Source organism: Schistocerca gregaria, chromosome 5 (assembly GCF_023897955.1).
Source record: "Schistocerca gregaria isolate iqSchGreg1 chromosome 5, iqSchGreg1.2, whole genome shotgun sequence".
In the NCBI taxonomy this organism is placed as follows: domain Eukaryota; kingdom Metazoa; phylum Arthropoda; class Insecta; order Orthoptera; family Acrididae; genus Schistocerca; species Schistocerca gregaria.
Window position 1 is genome coordinate 172,104,168 of NC_064924.1, and position 23,945 is coordinate 172,128,112.

General features: G+C 36.5%; 1 protein-coding gene across 1 annotated transcript in view; it reads right to left on the bottom strand.

The window, feature by feature from the left end:
* Nucleotides 1-15,827: 15,827 nt before the first annotated feature.
* LOC126271993 (mitoguardin) overlaps nucleotides 15,828-23,945 on the bottom strand; it is a 1,260,603-nt gene continuing 1,252,485 nt past the window's right edge. Inside the window, exons 9-10 of the mRNA XM_049974476.1 lie at nucleotides 23,609-23,779; nucleotides 15,828-18,318 (exon numbers count right to left, since the gene is read on the bottom strand). Coding sequence (XP_049830433.1) covers nucleotides 18,145-18,318; nucleotides 23,609-23,779 — 345 coding nt within the window. The 3' untranslated portion in view covers nucleotides 15,828-18,144. The remainder of the gene's footprint in view (nucleotides 18,319-23,608; nucleotides 23,780-23,945) is intronic.

Here is a 23,945-nt window from a genome sequence, read left to right on the forward strand (position 1 = left end):
CCCGCTATTTACATACTTTTTGACTGAAAGTAATAAGCTTACTGTATGAACTTTAGTAACTGTATTAAAGCATTAACTTTGAGACATTGTTTTTATTTAATGAACTCTGAGCCTTATTCAAAGTAATCTTAAATTAGCTATTTCACTTATTAATCAAAGTGCAATTAGCGTGTGACAGCAATATTTCTTACAATTCTTTTAATGATAGTTTAGGATTTATTTAAATATAATTTCAGTCTTTTCAGAACTATATATTCACTGCTCTGTAATAATCTATAAACAAGATCAGTACTGTCAATTAAATAGCTTATTACGAAATATCATGGGTGTTTATGTTTTCAAAGCCAAAAAATGTGTCAGGCTTGTCGAGTTTCCTGGAGTGTCAAGTTATCAAGAGTCCAGTTTTTAGGGTTCTAATGTTGATTATATGACTCTAAAATGCTTAAAAAACTTTGACACTCACTATTTTTCATCTGAAATTTATAAAATTTCCCAGGGCAAGACACCCAGTATGCCCACCCCCCTACAATATTTTGTATAAGTCGGCGCCCCTGCTTATAGGTTAATATGTGAGGGGTGATAAAAAAATATCTGCACTAAGACTATAAAGTCCAGAATTTGTACGTCAATCAAGCAAAATTACCAAGAGCACTGAGGGAATCATCCCACCTAAGCAATAGGTTCAAGATACCTGTTTGGTGAAACACTATGTCCTGCTGCAGGAAGATGTCCATAACCTGCTGCACATTCTCATCTGACAGGAATCATTAGTCCTTCAAGGTCTTTTTTAAGGGACTGAAGAGTGTGTCCCACTCTCCCACTTCTGCATTATGACATTTGAGACATGAGGATGTTCATTATCATGAAGCAACAACACCCCTTTTGCAATTTTCACAGATGTTTCTCTGTAATTGCATGCAGTATTTTCTCCAGTGTTGCACAATAGCATTCCCCAGTGATGCCCAGACCATTGAAGCAGATTAGGCTGGCCTTCCAGATCGACCAGCATCTTGTGTCGGATTGTGACCAGCAACTCTTTATAATGATGGTTTTCAACAGATGTGTTGCACCATACAAGTTCTTTATTCTCCAGTGGATGTCTACTGCTGTTTGTCCTTCAGCAACCAAGAAAATAACAACACTGCTTTTGTCCTCTTTGGACACATTTGGTAATAACATCATTATAGTTCACCATTCCACATTTACCACAGGCTGTCAGAAATGCACGAATGCCAAACTAATACATTACCAATATGTTGGTGCTTATATACTTACATTGGAGTAAGGGTATGTTGCATGTATGCTGCAACTACGCCCTCAAATGGTAACGTTTTGATTCTTCCTTACAGAACCTGATACACAGAACCTGACATACAGGTCATGAGTACATAAACATTCTGTAATTACTGTTAAATTTGTGTTGTTGATAATTTTGATATTTTATGAGACTGCAAGTTTAAAACCTACTGAAAAAGTATACTAGTGGGTGACATAATATTTATTTATGTAAAACAAAATTATCTGTATAAGACCAGAAGTGATTTAGGTGTAATCAGTGAAGAGCAGCATTTTGAACTGGCAGCAGTTGAAATCAGGGACCAATACAGGTGTAGGAATTTGATCATCTTATGTATATACAGATTTCCTAGTGGAGACGTCAACATCTTTTTCTCGAAACTTAATCATGTTCTTGACAAGACATCCACTACAAAGAACTAAATTCTTATATGTGGAGACCTAAATGTAGATAAACTGAATCCTGATGCTACATGGGACTCATTACTAAGTCTTGCTCAAAGTTTGAATCTAGTTCCAATGGTTAACAGTGCAACAAAAATAACAAAATACTCAAAGACAGCTGTTGATCAGGTATTAACAGATTTAGGCAAAGAAAACTGTGAGGTGGTGGTTGCTGAGCTACGATTATCTGATCACTCAGGTCAAATCATTAATATAAAAGTGGCTCCAGAAGAAACAAAGAAAATGCATATTTACAGACGAATTTTTTTCTAAACAAGATAGATATGAGTTTGCCAAACAGATAGCAGGACAAACGTGGGACTCAGTATACTTAGAAGTGGACGCAAATTAAAAATTCAAAAATATCATGACATTGTTTAAATTAAATTTTGAAGAAACATTTCCTAAAGTGTTATGTCCATTATCAACAGCAGGAAAAAACAAGTGGGTCACAAAAGACATCAAAAAATCTTGTGAAACACTAAAGTACCGGAACTCCATTAAACACATCCAAGCTAATCCTGCTTTCTCACTCTTTTATAAAAGATATAGGAAAACACATAGGAAAATATTGCTTGCAGCAAAGAGAGCTCATAACTCCAAACTGGTTCTGCTGAAAACAAAAATAAGGCAGTATGGAAGATTGTAAAGCAGGAGACTGGTACCAGAAAAATGAATCCGTCAAATTTGAAAATCAAAGAGGAAGGGACTCTAATAAAAGACCCAATATATTTGGCAAACTATATAAATGATCATTTTAGTGGCATAGGAATAAAATTACAGGAAAATAGCCCCTCAGGTCAAAAAGCCAAATAATGGTGTATCGCACTCAATGGTGTTATTCCTTACAACACAGGAAGAAGTCTACAATGCAGTCAGCAAACTGAAAAACAATAACTCAGCTGGTCTGGATGAAGTCCCCATTTTTATAATTAAGGATTGTATCAAGAGCCTACTTCCACCTTTAGTTGATATTATAAATCAATCTTTCAAGCAGGGCTACTTTCCAAACTATTTGAAATATGCTAAATTACTACCTCTTTTCAAAAAAGGTGATGCAGCAAAAATGGAAAATTATAGGCCAATTTCTCTACTCTCATGCTTTGCAAAAATATTAGAAACTATTATGAAAGATAGGCTAATGAATTATTTAAATAAATGCAACTTACTGCCTGTTGACCAGTTTGGATTTCAATCAGGGGAAAGCACAGAATCAGCAACAGCACACCTCACAAAACACATTCTAGAAGCATTAGATAAAGGGAACTACACAACAGGCATATTTCTTGATCTAACTAAAGCATTTGATACAGTATACCACAACGTATTGTTAAATAAGTTAGACGAACTGGGAATAGAAGACAGATAACTGAAATCTCACATATTTCAAGTTGCTCAAACTATACTGTAAAGTGTACTTCAGACCCAAATTATGTAAACATAGGTGTTCCACAGGGTAGTGTCCTTGGCCCAATACTATTCCTCATTTGACTTCCTGCAGAGCATCGAGCATGGACATACAATATTGTTTGCAGACGACTCAAATGTTCTAATCAGTGACAAATCACCAGATGCACTGAAAGAAAAAGCCAAACAAACACTAAACAGTGCACGGGAGTGGGCATCCAATAATAGACTAACACTAAATTTAAAAAATTTAAAAAATGCTGTTAACTTCTATGTCTGCAAAAAGCCACACTATAACAACTGTAAGTTAAATGATGAAACTATAGAATGTGTAGGCTACAAAAAATTTCTTGGTATGCATGTTGACAGTTAAAGTTGGAAGAACATATTAAAACACTTACCAACAGAATCACTGCAGCATGCTATGCCCTTAGAATTCTCACTGCGGTGTGTGATACTACATGTGTCAGATCTGTATATTTTTCTTATATCCACTCTGTTATTACCTATAGAATAATATTTTGGGGAGTCAACAGTAAAAATATTCAAATAGTTTTCAAATTACAGAAACGAGCAATTTGTATAATAACCAGGAGTGGCAGTAGGGCTCACTGCCTTATACATTGTTGTACAATTCTGTTAAATTATATAATAAATTACCCCAAAATATAGAAGATACTGACACAATTGGACAGTTCAAAGCAAAACTAAAAAAAATTTATTACATAAAAGTTATTATGCAGTAACAGACTATCTGAATTAAAACATGTAGCGTAATTAAAGTACTACTGCATTTTAATACAGGAGGAAATAATTTATAATATTAAATCCAGAACTGTACAGTACTATAAGAAAATTACATAAGGATATAAATCTAATACAAGATACTTTAAAAATGTGTGTAAATATTAATTTTATGTGTATAAATTGTAGGTATATTGTATTGTATATGATTTTGCTGACGAAATCCACACAATGTAAATTGCTACATGGATTAATAAAGAAATCAATCAATCAATCATCATGATACATAAAAGTACCATTTGGAATGTTCTAGAACAAAACATCAAATTATTGTATGTCCAGCAGCAGGAACCCACCAATTTAGTTAGTTGTTGTCAGTTCAGTTACGCTTTAATCTGTGTTACTGTAAGTTAGTTTGTGCTACCAGTTGTACTCATCTCTTTTAATAAAATGGAAATAATAAATAGAAGAAACTTGAGCAAAAATTTGTTCAGTTATTATTATTCAACAACCCAGACCAATACTGAAGTTAGACATCCCAAAGGTAAGTAATAATCAATTACAGATTTATTTCAATTGTACATTGCAATTTGCTTTTTTGCCTCTTGGTTGTGTTCATTGTAACTTTGTATTAATCAAATGTCCTGCCGTTTTTTATGTGCACTTAAGCTAATAGTTTTGATTTTTTGTAAATTACTGAATGGTAATCTACATTACAGGTGTCTATTTGTCACCACTCTTCAGAAAATATGAATACCCTTTAAACTTTGGTGCACTGGACACATGTTGCTGGAACATCTGCAATCTGTGTTGAAGGAAAATGAGTATTCTTGTCATTAGATTTTCACAACTTTAATGAGTAGTATGTGTGATTAGTTGCAAGATGACAAGCATAATGATCTGCCAAAAGTCCAGATTATTCCTTTCATGTACTGGCTACATTTAATCAAAACTAGATAGAATTTTAAGAAATGTTTAGAAATTTTAAGAAATCATTTTGTTAAAGTACCCTTTTGTTCTTCTAAAAACTGTTAAAATTTTATGTTTCCCCACTCATTTGGTTGACTGCTGAACTGAGAAAACATTAAGTGATTGGTTATTTAAATGACATGTGTAATACAAACATAGGGAAAAACACATCCTTGATTATAAATGATCTGCTTCCAAGAAGAGAAGGCTTAATGTACTTGCTGCAACCAGGCCACCAATCGCCAAAGCAGAGCTCCTGGCCTGGCAAAACATCCATTAGTATGCATGTGGCAGTGAACGTGTTAAAGATTTGTGCCCACTCTGCACGACTGCCACAGGAATGAAATATGATTTTTGTTACACTTGTTTATTGGCCTCTCATTGGTGACAAATGAAAATAACATGGTAGCAGAGATATATTTTGCTCAAGTGAGAGACTAATCAATTACAAAAGATACAAAATGAAAAAATAAATATATCTACAGCATTACTTTGAATCACAAAGTCAGACAAACTCTATTATGTTGCAGCCAGACGAGATATATAACATGAGGAATGTTCTGTGCTCTTCTTAGCTTTGTAAAGGGTTTTTGGATTAATGGAAAGTTCAAGTCTACAGAATACTGTAGCAAACACTACACTGGTCAGACCACAAACATGCCCAGTACATGAAAGGTGCATACAACATGGTTGTCATACTTCCCTTTTGCAGTCCATAATTGAGCACTGCCTTTGTACAAGGGACATTCTACAGATTATTCTGGCATGAAAATCCTGGTGTAGATGAGATCCTGTGGGACTTCGTTTAGTAAGGAATCTGTGGTATATTGGTTGGCAGAAAACTATGTCAGGTTGGTGACAACTGGATAAGTCAAGCAACCTGGTTGTTTCTTTAATTGATTCACGAGGAAGTTCAAATGTATTTTGATTGTTTCTCACTTGGTTTAAGAATCATAAAAGAAGGCTAAACATATAAAAGATATCTGGAGACACCAAAGGGTTTCAGATTGATTATATAATGGTAAAACATTTAGGAACCAGGGCCAGATGAGGACTTTATTGGTTATGAACTGTTGATTAAAACTGAAGAAATTGGGAAAAGATAGGAAATTAAGGAGATTGGACCTGGATAAGTTGAAAGAACCAGAAGTTGTTGAGAGGTTCAGAGGGAGCATTAGGCAATTGATGACTAGATCAGGGGAAAGGAATACAATAGAAGATGAATGGGTTTCTTTAAGAGAAGAAATAGTGAAGGCAGCAGAGGATCAAATAGATAAAAAACAAGGACTAGTAAAAATTCTTGAATAATGCAAGAGATATTGAATTTAATGGATGAAAGGAGAAAATTTAAAAATGAAGCAAATGAAGCACGTGAAACCAAACATTCAAAAAACAAGATTGACAGGAAGTGCAAAATTGTTAAGCAGGAATGGCTAGAGTACACATGCAAGGAATTAGAAGCATATTTCACTAGAGGAGAGAGAGATACCACCTACAAGAAAATCAGACACCTTTGGCAAAAAGAGAAGCAGCTGCATGAATATCAGGAGCTCAGATGGTAAACCAGTCCTAAGCAAAGAAATGAAGCTTAAAGGTGAAAAGAGGATATAGACAGTCTGAACTAGTGAAATGAACTTAACAGCAATATTATAGAAAGGAAAGTGGACATAGATGAAGATGGGATGGGAGATATGATACAGTGAGAAGAGTTTGACAAAGCTCTAAAAGATGTAAGTTAAAACAAGGGTAGATAATAGTCTGTTAGAACCAGAACTGCTGATAGCCTTGGGAGAGCCAGCTATGACAGAACTCTTCCATCTGGTGTGGAAGCTGTACGAGACAGATGAAATGCCTCAGACTTCAAGAAGAATGTAGTAATTCCACTTCCAAAGAGAGCAGTTGTTGCCAGGTTTGAAAATTACCAAACTATCTGTTTAAAAAGTCATGGTTGCAAAATACTTTCACAAATTATTTGCAGAAGAATGGAAAAACTTGTAGAGACTGACCTCAGGGGTTTGGGGGGGGGGGGCGAAAGGGGGCTGGGGAGCAAAAGGGGTTGGGGGCGAAAGGGGTGGGATTCTTGGTAGGGTATCCCACATTACAGGGCATGATGATAGGTGATCAGAGCCCTGATGAAGGGTTGGTTCAGTTTTTCCAGTCTGGAGTAGTACTGAGAGAAAAGGTGGGGGGGGGGGGGGGGGTCACTCCTCAGCAGCTGGTTCTTGGGGTTGGTGGGACAATTGGCAGTTGGTAGACCAGATCTGGGGGTTAGTGCCTGTCTGTGGAAGCATTAGTGAGAGCCTTGGCAGACTGGGCAAGGGAGTTCTTGGCACTGTAGATGTGCTGTCCCCAGGTGATCAAGCTGTATGGGAGGGATTTATTGGTGCTGAAGGAACGACAGCTGTCAAAATGCAGGTACTGTTGGTGGTTGGCAGGTTTAATGAGGACAGAGGGGTGGATGGAGCCATCAGATAGAATGTCAACATCCAGGAAGGTGGCACGATATGTTTAGGAGGATCTGGTGAAGCAGATGGAAGAGACAGTGTTGCAGGTGAGAAGGAATAACGATAGGATGTCTTGACCCCGAGTCCAGATAATGATGACATCATAAGACCTGAACCAGACTATATGTTTGGTGATTTGAGAGGCTAAGAAAGTCTTGTCTGAACAGCCATCTTTCCCCTTGGGGATTCTAAGATTAACTATTTGGAGGGTTTAGTTATTATGATTGTGCCAAAATGCCTATGGGGATAATGAAGGACACAGCTCATTTAAGGAGAGGAGAGTTATGTTATGAACTACAGAGGTGACTGATAGAACCATGGTATGTAGTGGAAATGATTGAGCAATTGTGGCCCAATATGCAATGCCCCATAGAATGATAGGTAAGAGGCAAATGAAGTATGTTTGGCCACTTCTCCTGTTTATGCCACTCGAAGAAATATTGGAAATTGCTCAGGGAAGCTATAATACAGGGCAACCAAATTAAAATATTACAGGCTAGATATGCTGATTACATAGAATGATTAGAGGAGTTGGAAGGTGTCTATTCTTCAGAGGAAGAGCACATAAAGGAATATGTAAAAAGTGTGGGTGACAGGCTCTGTGGCACAGGGCAGGTAACAGTGGTTGACTGGCACAGTAGTACAGATACTCAACAGCAGAAATCCTAAATAATCAGTGAGCCTACAGAGTTGCTGAGGCTGAGGTAATAGGAGAGAGGTTAGTTGGTGGAGCACACAATCCCAGATCAATTATTCATTTACTTTCATAATCATTTGCAAGGATTCCTGGCTAATTGTTTTGATTTATCATTAGATTACACTAAAAAATCATTCAGTTTTTGTATTTTATCATAGATTTTTAGCAGAAAGCCCATGTCGTAGATGAAGATCTAGAGATATTAAAGTTAGTAGCTGCTAAAGTAAAACGTGATTTTTGGATGTTTTTGTAGTGACCAACATGAGACGGGAGTACAATAAGTCAGTTTAGCTTGGAAATAAGCCAAATTATCAAACCTGTCATTGCAGGTACACGTTTACAAGGAATATGGGATGGAAGACATTTATCAAGAATCTATTATTACTCATGTGGATAGAGTTAGAAAAAGTGTGTTGGCATGGTGTTTACCATATCCTGAAAAGCAAATCTTCAAGCACATCCTCCATGGTTCAAAGCAATATTTTGTAACATCCCTCAGACCTGGGCACAGTTTGACAAGTTGGTGCAAAATGTTTAAACAATGTGATATATAGATTTTAGAAGGGAGAAGGGGAAGCCTGTTTCAAGACAGGAGAACAGTCAACAAAATGAATATGGGGCAATCAGAATAGACAGTTTTCCAATTATGGTAATGCTGACTGTCAGTTTACAAGGTATCCCCATAGAAGACCAGGCATATAACCAGTCTCTCAAAAATGGGAGAATGTGGTAATTTGTTGGATAGAACTTGTTCATGTAAGTACAAACTGTCTCATGAAGGGAGTGGCTCAGGAGATTGGGCAATTACAGTCACAATGGAAAGGTTAAGAAAAACATTTGTTTATGGATTCTTCTGTTACTTCATGGTAAAAAAAAATCAGTACTTAAAGTTTAATAACAAGTGCACTATTTTAGTTCTACTGATTGTTTTGTTTATTTCAAACTATCAGGCCATTTTCATAAGACAGCTTACTAGCATCAAAGGGACACTAGTTCTTCAGTAACCAAACATTGTAGGCAAAGATGCGATCGCTAGCACAGAGTGTTCTGCATCAAATTTGCTTCTTAAACTTTACACAACGGATAATGTTAAGCACAATAACAAATTAAACTATGCAATATTACAGGTTAAATGGTAATAATGCTAAATTTTATGAGATCTTGACATTGGCTGAGAAACTGTTACACTACACACTCTTCATTTATCATGTGCAACAAACATTTTTTTTTAACATTAAACTTTAGGCAACACACAGTATTATAAACAATAAAATACAACAATATTACAGTTTATTTGGTTAAGATGTTATTGTGTGTGAGGTCATGATACTGGTTGAGAACTGAAAAACTATGGTATTTTAACTATATAACCTGAGATAGTAAATGATTATTGTTTTAATTATTGTGAATAATACTGTCCATTGCCTAAAGTTTAGTTTACAAGGAAAAAAACTTATGTAAATGAGTGCTTAGTTTAACAATTTCTCAGCCAATGTCAAGACCTCATAAAATTTATCATATTGGCATTTAACCTGTACTACTATATAGGTTAATTATTTATTGTGCTCAACATTACCCATTATGTAAAGTGTAAATTCTCAAATTGAGAAGCAAGTTTGAGGCACTATACTCTATGCAAGTGATTTTATCTTTGCCTATAATATTTTGTTAAGTAAGAACTGGTGTCCCTTTCAGATACTAGTCAGTTGTTTCCTGAAGATGGCCTAATAGCCAAAAACTAGTTTAAAATAAAGAAAATCAGAACAAGAATAATGTATTTGTTATTCAAACTTCTAAAAGCAGTTTATGCTGTAAGGGCAGGGAAGTAATGAATTAACCTTTCATTTGTCACACTTCATAATAAGCCAGTCTGTACATTGCCCACTTCAGGAAAGCTTCGTCAGCTGTGAATTACAACTGGTTTTGTATTCACAAGGCTAATTGTAAATCGGAAAAAAGAAGACCAATAAGAAGCAAAGGTGCTAGATGAACAATTGAAACACACAGGTGTATGTCACTCAGGAGGAAATGAAATCTTGACTGTATCATATTTTGCCCATCAGTAGCACCGATTGTGAGAAATTTCCTCTGTTTCCTAATGAAATGTCTTCACAATGACTGCAGAAAGTAGAGTTTTAATGGGCTATTAATAGAGTAATATCTAAAAGTATGTAAGATGTTTCTGCTTTACTTGGTTTCATCATTAACAATCTTCTGATTCTTTGTCACTGGGTTGTCACTGTCATGTTTCAGGCTCATAACATGTGTCAAAGTTTTCTAAATTTGATAATGTTTAGGTGATTTATGCAACAGTATCTGTATTCAATTACCATGGCTACGAGAAGCTAGAAGGCAAAACATAGGCAACAAAAACAGTAGAGTTTCTTTGTTAACAGTGAGTATGGCATCCATTTCCTTAAATATTTAGTCTCATTCAAATTTGAGTAAAATTATGACAAAGTTAAATAATGATGTGTTCCTTTATTGTGTGCCTGGTTTTTCTGTAGAATCAAAACTCCCTCCTGGTTTTGATATACTCTACTACCCTTTATCAATAATCATAATTCTGATATGTTCTGGAACAATTATTTCGCAGTATGCAGTATCACTTGATGAAGAGGAATTGAAGTTAGATGCATCAGAAATATGTTTGTTCTCAGTAATTACTATCTCCATTATGTTTTTCCAATGTTACTTCTGTCAACCTTCATTAAAATCACACACAGTGGGCTTTTCACCTGGTTTGTAATCTCAAATCAATAATGACCTGTACTCTGGAGTCAAATTCAAGAGTTTGACTGCCCTTTTCTATGATGTCTATATTTTCTCCACAAGATGAAAGGAATTTGTATAAAGATCCAGTAAATGAAAGTCTTCAGACTCTGCTTTTCTTAGATTTCTTTTCTGACAGCCATATTGGTGAATTCTTTTCACTAGAAATATATTTGTAAGATCATTTTGGTGACACATCATGGCCCAAATGTATATTAATAGTAACTTTTTTAAGTGTATCCTGAAAGCTCGTAGTAGTGGGTGGATAGATACCATCATTATCATAAATGTATGAACATTTTCACATGAATCTTGTGCATAGCATTCATACTCTGATAACAATACAGCCAATATTTTCAGTGGATAAAAACATTTTTATTTTACTATTTGGTAAACCATTATTTGTTTGTTAAACACCTCAATTCTATAATTAGTGACACATTTAGATACTACAACAAAGTGTTATTTGCTGGAAAACAGTGTAAAGAAACAATCTAATGTTGGTAAAGAATTATCTCAATAGTATGTACTAGAAAATTCAGAGGTAACAATCTAATTAGAAATTCTGGTACGTAGCTTCTCAACTATTCTTAGACACATGAAAATACAATCACTATTAAAACTAACTTAACATACCACATTTTGAAAAATTTAACGAAATAATCATGTAGTACTAAGCTGTATGAAGAATGAAATGAAATGGATTTAACACACAACTCTAGATATTCTAGAATGCATGCAAGAACAGATGGACTGGATTTTCCCCACTCTGATGGATATTCCCATGGAGCTTCAAATGGGAATGGAAATGGAATGGAAGTCCAACAGCAGCTGCTATCTTCATTTGGTCTCCTAACAAGTTATAATGTAATTTTATGACAAAGTTCATATTGATTGGTCTTATTGCTGTCTTAATAGGTATGTTGTTCCTTATACAAAAGAAATCAAATAATTTCACTGCTGTTCAGATATCTTTGTTTCATGCCAGGGCCACCAGATATATAGAAGGATGCGCCTTTTTAAGCTGCTGACCTGTACTAGATAAACATTTATATGATAAGCGGTGTGTCAGCAGAACAATGTTACAAAATGTTTTTATGTGGTTAGTTCTAGCACACAAAAATTAGGTAACTCTAGTGTTGATTTTGGTGCCTACAGTAAGATAAAACCATTGCCAAAATCTTCATATCTCTTTTGCAGTTCATCTATTTAGATATTCACTACATAAAATAAGCTATATAATTATTATATATGATCTTAGAAAATTTAATACTTCAGTTAGAAATTAATAAATCAATTTTAAGCTCTTCAGTGCACTTGTGCACATGTCTAAACTGTACTTACAGTACGCCTATGTAGGTAGCGTAGGTATCAAAAGACATTGCATTTATTCTAAATGTGCCAAGCTGACAACTGGTTATCATCCTACAGTAGTTAAGTTTCTTGCAACATTTCACAAAAATTATAAAAATTTTGAACACTCATTCACAATTTCCATGGTCTGACAATAGGTAAATTTACTGAACATATTTTAGTGTTCGTGATTTGATTAAGAATGATTTAGCTCAAAATTTATGCACGAAACTTTTGATGATGCTCTGGCTTAGCACTACAGAATCCACTAGAAATTTATGATGAGTCTGATTAGAAGCAAGTGTTGCAAGAAATAGAGATTGTGAGCATCTATGTGCAGCCTACTGCTGTTATATGGACAGCCGAAGAAACCCTTCAGTAGGACTTCCGTGAGTCATTTTTCTGTATGTCACTTATAATCCAATGCTTCGTGAACATTCTCATCTGAGCTGCATCACATGAGAAATTTTTTTAACTCAAACCAATAACAAATTATCTTCACTCTTCGATGAATCAAGAATTACTAGCCAATCTCTCCATTTTATGAACTGAAACAATGAAACATGTTTCAACAGCATAACTGAGAATTTCAGTAAAATAAAGTTATGAAAATATGTACTGCAACAATATCAATAATATCTATTATGTCGTAGTAAGGTTATGATAATAGAATTGTAGATGTACAACCTTCATTTCTAGACATACAAACCATAAGCTGTTTTTCTTAATTTGTCCCTTGTTAATTCTTTGCACTCTATTTGATGGCTCCTGGGTTAATTGCTGATTTGTATTCTAACTTTCTTACCTGTAACTTTATGTATGTATGTATGTATGTTACAATTACTAGAGTGTAGAGAACACACATTACACACACATTTTCATCAGCCATTATACAGCTATTGCTTTAAAAAAAAAAAATACTGCAAGTACACCAATTTCTAAGAAGACTGGAGGGTTCACTTAATTTTGCTGCCTCAGCAGATTAATTGGGTACAGCTCTGTGGTAACTGATTGCACAGTGAAGGAAAGTTAGCTGTAATGTCCAGAGGGCCCATCAGTTGGAAATAAGGTGGTGTAAGAAGTGGCAGTGGCCAAATCCTTACCAAGTGAGAGAGAAAGTTTTTATACAAAAATTCCTAGCTTGTAGTAAGGTAGCAGATACAGTACTAAAACGTTGAAGCCCAGATTTAGTGGGCCATACCAAATTGTCAAATCCGTAACTCCAGTAACAGTACTGTTATCTGGTTTGCAGAAACAAGTGCTGATCCACAAACATCTCTCTCAAAAATCAAGCCAGAGGCAAAGTTCTCAATCATGTACCCAAGAAAAGAACGAGGAGGATGTGCCAATTGTAACACTATTTTTGGAGGTTGGTACTATGTTTCTGTGAATATCTTTGCCCAGCAGCATTGTGGACAGGGATAGTGTTGCCTCTGACACAGGAGCACTTTGTGGCAAAAGAGAGTAGCTCGTGGACAATGTTACAAAGTTGAATGGTGTGACTGTCACCAAAATATCAGTTTAACACTATCATAATTGCAAAATACTGACAAATTAGAAAAACTGGTAAAAGTCGATCTTATGAGAGCTCTGTTGGGGTTCCAAAAATGAAGGTACGTTTGAAGCAATATTGACCCTATGGCCTGTCTCAGATGATAGGTTAAAGAAAGGTAAATCATCTTATATAACATATGAAAATATATCAAAAGCTTTGGATTAATTTGACTTAATTACATTCATTGAAAATTTTGAAGGTAGCAGGGATAAAAGCCGAGGAGCATAAGATTATTTTCAACTTGTACAGACACCACACTGCAGTTACAAAATTTCAAGGACAGGACACGGAAGCAATAGTAGACAATGGAGTGAGACAAGGTTGTAGCCTATCGCAGTGTCATTCAATCACTACATTGAGCACATTTTGGAGTAAATTGAGGATAAATTTAGTGAAAAAGAAACAAAAAATCTGAGGTTTCCTGATTTTTATGCTGTCAAAAATGGCAAAGGAGTTTGAAGAGCAGTTCAATGGAAAGAATGGAATCTCGAAAAGAGGTTTCAAGATAGATGGTGATTGATGGTTATAAGACAAACAACAGAAGTGACAAAATGTAGTCAGCTTAGATCAGATGAGGTTGATGTAATTAGATTAGGAAATGAGGTACTAAAAATGGTAGAGGTGCATTGCTATTTGGGCAGCAAAATAGCAAACAATGGCCAAAGTAGAGATGATATAAAATGCACACACACGTAAGCAAAAAGTACTCAACTGAACTGCCATAAAGGAATTTATGGTGGACTGTGATATAACGCACATCGTAATACATCAAACTGGGAACCATATTTGGCAATGGAGGAAAGTAGAGAGGGGAAGGGGGAGGGGAAGGGGGAGGGGGAGGGGGAGGGGAAGGGGGAGGGGAAGGGGGAGGGGGAGGGGGAGGGGAAGGGGGAGGGGAAGGGGGAGGGGGAGGTAAGGCAAAAAATATTGGGATACAAAACATGAATACAGCAGGGAGATTCAAAAGTATGCAGGTTGCAGTATTTACGCACAGAGAAAGAGGCTTCTACAAGATGGAATAACATTCAGGGCATCCAATGAATCATATGACTGAAGACTGCAACAGACAAAAAAAGGAACATAGTATTGTTAGATGGGTAGCAGTTAACTTTTTCAATAAAAAGGTTTTTTTATGTAAAAGTAATCTAGAACCAATTCTTTAATTATCAGAATATTTAGATTAGCACTAGCCATAATTTGTTTGTGCTCTTTAGAAAATCAGACTGCAGTGAAGGCTTTGACAGTTAATGTGTGAGTTTACTTGTTCCAGTAATGATGGGATTTACATGTGAATGAATGAATGAATGAATGAATGAATGAATGAATGTCTTAGTGTAGCATTGAATAGCTTTAAGTGAGGGACTGCCAGTATGGTCTCTGCTAAGCACTGTTAACAAGTCAATTTAATATATTACTCTTGTGTGGGTTATCAGCTACAAACATCAATGCCTTAAGAAAAATTACATATGAAAATTAAATACACATCTTCTTCTCACCTACTGATTACTGGTGGATGGTGCACCAGCACAAATGTGGTGTGTGTCTGCAAGGGACCGACTACCTGGCCATAATTTGAATATAAAATGTAAGTTATGACAAATTATGTTGATAACTTTCAGTATGGCTGTATTTTCAGATAAATTATACATTGATTCCCTCATTTGTTCATTATTAGTACTATTATTTCACAATCAATTGAAATGGTGTGGTAGTTAAGACGCACACTTTCCAGAGGAGCAAGATACAAATCCCCACTGAACCATGCTGACATTTTGTTTCCATAAACCACTTTAGACAAATTTTAAGTGTGTTCCTTTGGCAAATTAAATTTTTATTTTCTTCCCCATTCTTTTCCAGTTGTTTTTCCACTCTGAAGTCATGACAACAGAATTTTAAACTGTAAATGGCCTCTAATGACACACACAGAAAGATAAGCTAATGGTAAAGTTTACCAATAGTTTGAGATTTTAAATATTTCTATCTTTGGCTTCAGTTTTTGAATTTGCTGAGTAGGATGCAATTACTATAATTACAGACACCTTACTGGGAATTTAGTCCATGGCATTTTAAAATTGAATAAGACTCCTTCAAAAACCAAGAAATATTTAATACATTAAAAGCATAATACAATAGTTTGTAGCTGTAATTAGGTACCAGTAAACGATACAAGGACAGACACACATTTTCCCTGAAAAGTATATTTGCTGACCAAAGCTTAAGTAATGGAATGTAATCTTGCGATTATTTTCAGTACTCTTCAGGAAAGTCTTACATTAAAACTCAGAGGTCTCAAATAAAGAGAGACAATGGACTCTTACTCGAGATTGGAAAAATGACAAATGATACATTCAAAGCTCAGCTATCACAACTCAATGTGAACCATTTTGTTTTGGTGCCTTACAAAATTTGCTGCTGCTCTTCATTACATGGAATGGAAACATCTATTTAGCACACTGCTATGTCAAAAACATAGTTCACAGCAGATGAGGCAACATGTCAATACTATACTGAAAGAGTGACAAATGTCACTTTTCCCTTTTAAATCTTCAGATATATTACTTCATTTAATTTTTTTTGTTTCAATGCTAGATGATATTTTTTGCAGATATGAATACACACACACACACACACACACACACACACACACACACACACACACACACACACACACACACACACACACACAGAGAGAGAGAGAGAGAGAGAGAGAGAGAGAGAGAGAGAGAGAGAGAGAGAGAGAGAGAGACTTAAGAAAAGTAGAAGGCCTATCCCACAGTGAACAGGCAACTGTTTTGCACTACACCCATTCCAAATGAATTCCATTTCATTTTAATGCTCCTTCCCTTGCAATGCAATATCCCCTGCAGAATTGTTTCCTCTTAGCTCCATTACATGGTAGAATTGATGCAACATTCACAAGGCTTTAGATAAATGTTAAATACTTTTACTTATTCTCTTAATTATTGCTATAGTCAAAAATGGAACACTTCACAGGAAGGAGTTTGCACTGCCCTTACAAAAGTTTCAAAAATAAGCAGTTTTGTCATATAACTGTTTTGTTTTGAACCATTTCCTTACACACCACAATTTTAATTACATTCACATGTTTAGTCAACATAATGGAAATCATCATCTATGTTAATATTTTGAAGGAAATTTGCTGTTTAAGAGAAATGTTTGTTGCTAGAAGTTTTTTGCCACAGCCTTACATGAGAACCAGATAGATTTCTTTGTATGCATTGCAGCCTCTTGTTTTGCCTCTTTATAAACAGTGTTTTTGTAATAATTTATGCAACCATTTTTTCTGTAAAGTGAAAGTATCATATCCCTCACAAAATCTTGAAAAATACCTACACTAAGACATAATAAACATTGACCAAAATGCAACAGAAGCATTGCTGATGTTAATAAAGAGTTAAGCAGTCTTTTTTCACTGCAATAAAATTTACACCTTAGACTGGCTTATTTGTCTTTTATGTCTGATTAGTGCTTTGTCATTTCATTAATACCACTTTTCACATAATTTCTTATATCTTAAGACAACCTCTTCAACATCAATTTTGTTACAAAATGCTAAAAGCAGTTTATTAATAATATGACAGCACAGCACAACAATATAAATCACACACACTAAGATACTCATGCGTAAGTGCTAATGAATTATTGCTCGTGAACACCTCCACTCGACATACATACATCAAAAAGAACTAGAAATAAAAATTTGTGACATGTTGCAGTTTCTTTCCTAAACTCACTCACATTACTAGACATGGTACACCAGAAACTGTAATACTTAGTTCCAGATAGACAAATAATACAGAAAAGAAAAGGTAGGCAGGGGGAGAGAGGGAGAACAGGAAGAACAGGAAGAAGAGGAAGAAGAGGAAGAAGAGGAAGAAGAGAAAGAAGAGAAAGAAGGAGGACGAGAGGGGAGAAGAGACTTGATCAACTGTAACCCTGCTCTATAAATGTCTGCAAAACCCTAAAAAATAAACAATTTTAGAAACACAATACATTTGAACATGTCACTAAATAGTTATTCCATACAGTTTTCTGTAAAAGTTTTAAACAAAAACAAAAAAATTGAGATTCCACTTAATTCTGAGACTCTTGATGTCACTTTCACATAATGATGAGAAAATAATATGAATTATGTACTTTAAACTGGAATGATTGTTCATAAAAATCATATAGCCAACATCACAATCCTAACATTGAAACAATTTGTTTGCACATCCTACATTTTCACTTATCAATGCAGCACCACACTGTGTAGAACATACAAGTGAGTACTGGTGACTAATAGTTTCACTATAACAATTTCTGTTAATAATAAATGTAATACTCTAAGTTGTCAAATACTGTTAAACTCCATCTACATGACACATGACATCCATTACAATCTATGACATATTCAGTTTATCTACACCTATTTGATCTTGTAAAGACATCTTTAAACTTAGACTTTCTGCCCTTCCTTTTGCGTATTTTAATACATCTTCAGCAAGCTCTTCCACAGTTGTAAATCGAGATTTCTGGAAACTGAAGATGTCCACAAGGAATCCAACAACATGGTCCTGGTAACAGAAGAAGTAATGTTGAATGTGCAGTACATGAAAAAATTGCTCATTCAGTAATTCCAGCTAGTAAAATGAATATTAACAAGTGCAAACAGAAGGGTAAAAACTGCAACCAGCTTTCAAATTGGAACAGACAGACACTGTGCAGACAGATCACCATAATATTCAATTTATAATATTGTGTAACATTTATATTTTCTTAGAGTAAGCTATTCCAAGTGTGTTCCATCAATGAGAGTGCTCACTATCACAGTCCTGAGCAGCAATTAACTCACTGCCCTCCGGTTGAAAGATGATTAAACTTATGTTCACTGTTACCATTGTGTTGACAGAGGCAGCACCATAAGATTAGGCACAGACCTAAGCTTTCATACCCAGTTCACATGCCCTCAAAGAAAGTTATGAACAAGGAGAAGATTAACCAAGCTAGTAGCCTCTCATTGGGAGGACATACCATGATACCAAGATTTATGAAAATTGTATCACCATGTCTTAACATTCTATAGCAACAGACTGTTCACTGTGGGATCTGTACTAAGGCAAGCAGATGTCTTAGTAACCTACAAAATTACTCTCACTACAGTAAACAGGGATAAACCTGTATTGGTGGCATGTCTTTGATAATATTTCCAGATGGAGGTGGGGTGGGGTGGGGGTCAGTTTTCATTATATGTATAGTTCTTGATTATAAAACGCAAAGCTGTTTACAGTCTATAGGAAAAATTACTGTCAGAATAGCTCTGTACACTTTCATCCACATATGTAATTATTTACATAAGGCATTTATGTATAACACTTAGTTTCAGAGGGAATTCAGGAAGGATGCCGACTTTTCAAAAACGCATTCATCACAAAGCACTGGGTACTGGAACAACAAATACGGGGGGCGGGGGAAGGGGGGGGGGGATACGGGCGGGGGAAGGGGGGGGGGATACGGGCGGGGGAAGGGGGGGGGATACGGGCGGGGGAAGGGGGGGGATACGGGCGGGGGAAGGGGGGGATACGGGCGGGGGAAGGGGGGGGATACGGGCGGGGGAAGGGGGGGGATACGGGCGGGGGAAGGGGGGGATACGGGCGGGGGAAGGGGGGGGATACGGGCGGGGGAAGGGGGGGATACGGGCGGGGGAAGGGGGGGATACGGGCGGGGGAAGGGGGGGATACGGGCGGGGGAAGGGGGGGATACGGGCGGGGGAAGGGGGGGATACGGGCGGGGGAAGGGGGGGATACGGGCGGGGGAAGGGGGGGATACGGGCGGGGGAAGGGGGGGAAAGGGGGGGCTGGTTTAACAAGCTGCCAAAATCAATTAAGAAAAAAAAAAAGGAATCAATTTCTTTTAGATTGTTTAAATGTGTATCTCACACATATGTATAGACCATATGAACAGTATTAAAGATCACAATAAATATTAGACATTACATTGTAACAGAATGTATATAATAACCTTGTGAGTGTAAAAATGCAATCCTATTTCCTTTACTGTACATTTATTTTACACATACTCTACAAGGTCTGTTCAAAAATTCTGGGGCTTTGTCCACAAAATATTTCCTACAGTTATCTTTTACTTATTGTACAAGGTCTCCTTTGAAGTACTCTCCTTCGTCATTGATGCACTGCTCTCAATGCTGTTTCTGCTTCCAGAAGCACTCTTGGTACACATATTGCTGAAGCATACAAAGTGCCATTTGTAAATTTTTGTTCAGCTATCGTTGCAAATCTTTGTCCTTTCAACATGGTGTTAATTTTGGAAACAAAGTAGAGTCCACAGGGGCCCAGTCTGGAGACTGGACTATCAGGCAGCATAGTGATTTAGTTTTCTGTGTAAGTCATGCACCAAGAAGAATGAATGTGTGGGTGCATTATGATGATGCGAAGTCATGAATTCTCTCATATTTCAAACCATTTCCTTATTTTTTTTGTAAGCATCACAGCACCTTCCAATAGTACCATCGATTAACAGTTTACCCCTTTGGCATGAATTCATGACTAACTAATCCTTCGAGGTTATGAAGAACTATCAGCATGGCTAACATTTACATGACTGGACAAGCTTTTTTGTTCTTCAAGGACCTGTCCCAACACGTTGTTCAGACAACCTTGGCCTCACCATAATAACCATAGATCACCATCTCATCACCAGTTACAATTGTCTTGTAACTTCAGAAAATGATTTAATGTCATCAAACTAGTTTTTAAGTTTTAGAATTTGCTGAATCCACATTTGCTGAAAGGTACTACAAGACAAAATTTATCATTTATTACTTTTTCTCACTGTGTAAGAGATATGCTGTGCATGTTAATATTCAGGACAAAGTTATACTTTGAGCAGCTTCTCATTTATTAAAAAATAAAAAATGAGAATTTCTTCAGAACAGTGAAGAGTACCATATTTTGTATAGAGTGTGGGAAGAATGATTACTTAAATTGTCTGTGCACACTGATTAGTCCCATCTTTACAGTCACTGTGGGAGTGATACACCAATCAGTCAGAATATTATGATCACAAACCTAGTATCAGCATAACCCCATACAGGCAATAGCAGCATCACCTGCAAGGAATTACTGCTAGTTAGATGCATGAAGTTTCAGTGAGTACGTTGTCTTCCGTAGAATGGGAAACGCGTGTGATCCGAGTTTTACCAAGGACAGACTGATGACCTGGAGGCTTGACACAAGCATTTAAGAAACTGCACGACATAGCTGGTGTTTGAGGAGTGCTGTGGCATCTTCAACACATGGTGAAACCAAGGTGAGACCACATCCAGATGTCTTGATGTTGTGTGGCCACCCCTCATTACACATGTCTGAAGATGTAGGCTTGGTAGACTGGTAAAACAGGATAGACAGTGAACTGTGGTGGAATTAATATCAGACTAATGCTGGGCAGAGTACAAGTTTGTCTGAACACATAGTCCACGAAACACTAATAACAGTGGGCCTCTCCAGCTGACAACACATGCATGTGGCAATGTTAACATCGACAACTACAACTGGAATGGCAGGTGACCATTGACACTGGCACAGTAGTGGAGGGTTACAAGGTCTGATTAATCCCAATACCTTTATCATGCCAATGGAAGGGTGTGGAATATCGTTTTCCAGGGAACAGTTCCTTGACACATACTGCAGAACAGAAAGAAGTTGGTGGTGGCTCCATGGATCCAGTGGAGTTTGTGCAATGCATTGTGATGGCCAAGGAGTATTGTAAACTGGTTGCAGGTCATGTCTATTGCTTCATGATGATCCTGTTACCCAGAGGCAGGTTTTTTTTTTTTTTTTTTTTTTTTGCAAGATAATGCTCCATGACAAGGCAAGGAGTGTGATATAGTGGATTGATAAATACAGTGGAGAGATCCAGTTGATGTGCTGGCCCATCAACTCGCCAGATCTGAACCCAATCTAACATGTGGAAAGTGAGAGTGTGGTGTCAGAGCTCATCACCCCCCTCCCAGAATCTATGGGAATTGGGTGACTTGTGTGTGCATATGTGGTGCCAACTCCCTCCAGTGATCTACCAAGGCCTCATTGCTTCTGCAACATGACATATCACCACTGTTACCCGTGCCGAAGGTGGGCACACTGGCTAATATGTAGGTGATCATAATGTTCTAGCTGATCAGTGGTATATTCCCAGATTTCTCACTTAATACCAGTTCTTGGAACTTTTTAAGTAGGCTTTTGCAGCTGATAATATGTAGTCTAATATTATCTCATGTTTCAGAAAATGTATTTAGTACCCATATATCCTACACATTTACATCTATTGAATTGCATACTGATTACAGTGAAAAATGTAATCATTGAATGGCATTGTTGACCCCATTTGGGGGAGTTTGGCTGCTGTATTTCAAGTCCTTTTTAGGTGACACCACATTGGTGACTTTTGAGTCATTTATGATGGAAATGATGTTTAAGGACACACAACACCCAGTCCCCTGCCACGAATCTAACCCGGCCCCCTGTGTTGTAGGCAGTAACACTACAGAGGTGGATGCTGAATACATTTGGTGCTTAATGAGGGCATATTTGTTCAATCCTAGGATGTTAGTGAGGTATGTTTTTAGTATCTTCATGATCCTTCTGTCCCACTTGTTAATCAGCTTTAATGGTTGAGGTACAGAGTCTAAGAATTTTGTCAGAATTACAGTGTGGAGTTATGCAGAGATGTACTGAGCTTGCCCCTACTGGTCACAGCATATTTTCACCAATTGGATGCAAACACCTCACAATCATTGCTAACAAGTCAGTAGACCTTTTACAGATTACAGAAGTGCTGAGATTCCTGCAGTAATGAATCTCAATCCTTGTCTTCCACACAATATATAGAAGGGGTTTTGGGGTGAGTGAAAGTAAAATCATTACAATTTTGCATGATGCTTCACATGAATATCCCTTTCATATCTATCATGCATTGAACAAATAATTTCCAAAGTACAATGAAATTCTGCAGTTCATATGAGAATCAAAACTTGAACTTTCCAACTCATCAAATTACAAGTACATGAGTACTCTTTTCAATCTTTTACATTGTAAATATTCACAGTACTCAACACAGGTCACAAAAAACTCTCACTTGTTAAATCAAAGACAACCACCAAATCTTGAGCATAAATACCTGTTGACATTCTTTGTGCAATGATTTTTGTATAAACAATTAAATGGTGATCTGTACTCTGACATCCTCCTACATACACAAGCAGATTTTCCAGAATGGTGTAGAAGCAACATGGCATCTGATGTGGTTCAAGAAGATTGAGGTATGGCATATTTTTCCTTTGTTTGTCTCAGCAAAATTATTTTTGGTTGATGAATTGATAGCAGAAGCCCAATTATGTGGCCACCATGATTTTTTCTTTTGGCAACATGTAAAAGACCTTGTGTTCTCAAGAGCATTATACCAACAAGTGATACTAACTATTTAATTTGCCAAGCATTCCAGTCACTCCAAGATGTAGAGATTTTCAGAGTATGCAAAGGAGACAAAAGTGAGAACTGTGCTTTTAACAATGCAGGAAACCTTTACAATAGTGGACGGTGATGTCTTGCAAGTTTCATAACACGTAACTGCACTGTATACAGTAATTGTCTTAAATCAGTAGCCAACATATCCACCTTCCTATTTTATCTTAAAATAATTTCCTCTGCTTAAAGTTAAACAGGTCATTTAATTTATCACAGATCACTGCATGGAAACTTATTTAAAATATTGAAATTAGGTATGTGCTGTGCTAAATGAAGCAATATAGAACAGAAACCACATCATTAAGAAACAAATATAATTACAAACCTTGAAAGCATGGCACATTTCTTTTAGATTTTCATCAGGACCAAGGTAACCCCAAGCCATGAGAGGTGAAACCTGTTCTGAAATTGCATAGAAATGAGCCATGAACCCATAGGGAAACTTCAGTATCCGGCGTTTTGCTTTCAGTATTGACCATACTGCAGTAGCAAGAGCCTGTAATTTTGCAAATTCCATTTATTAGTAAAGAAATATTTACAAGAATAAATGAAAAAATGCACATGTGTAACCTATAATTTGCATCAGGTCTTCAGGAAAACAGGAAATATTTTGTTTTACACTAAAATGAGCAAACCTTCAAAACAATAATAAAATTAGGAAT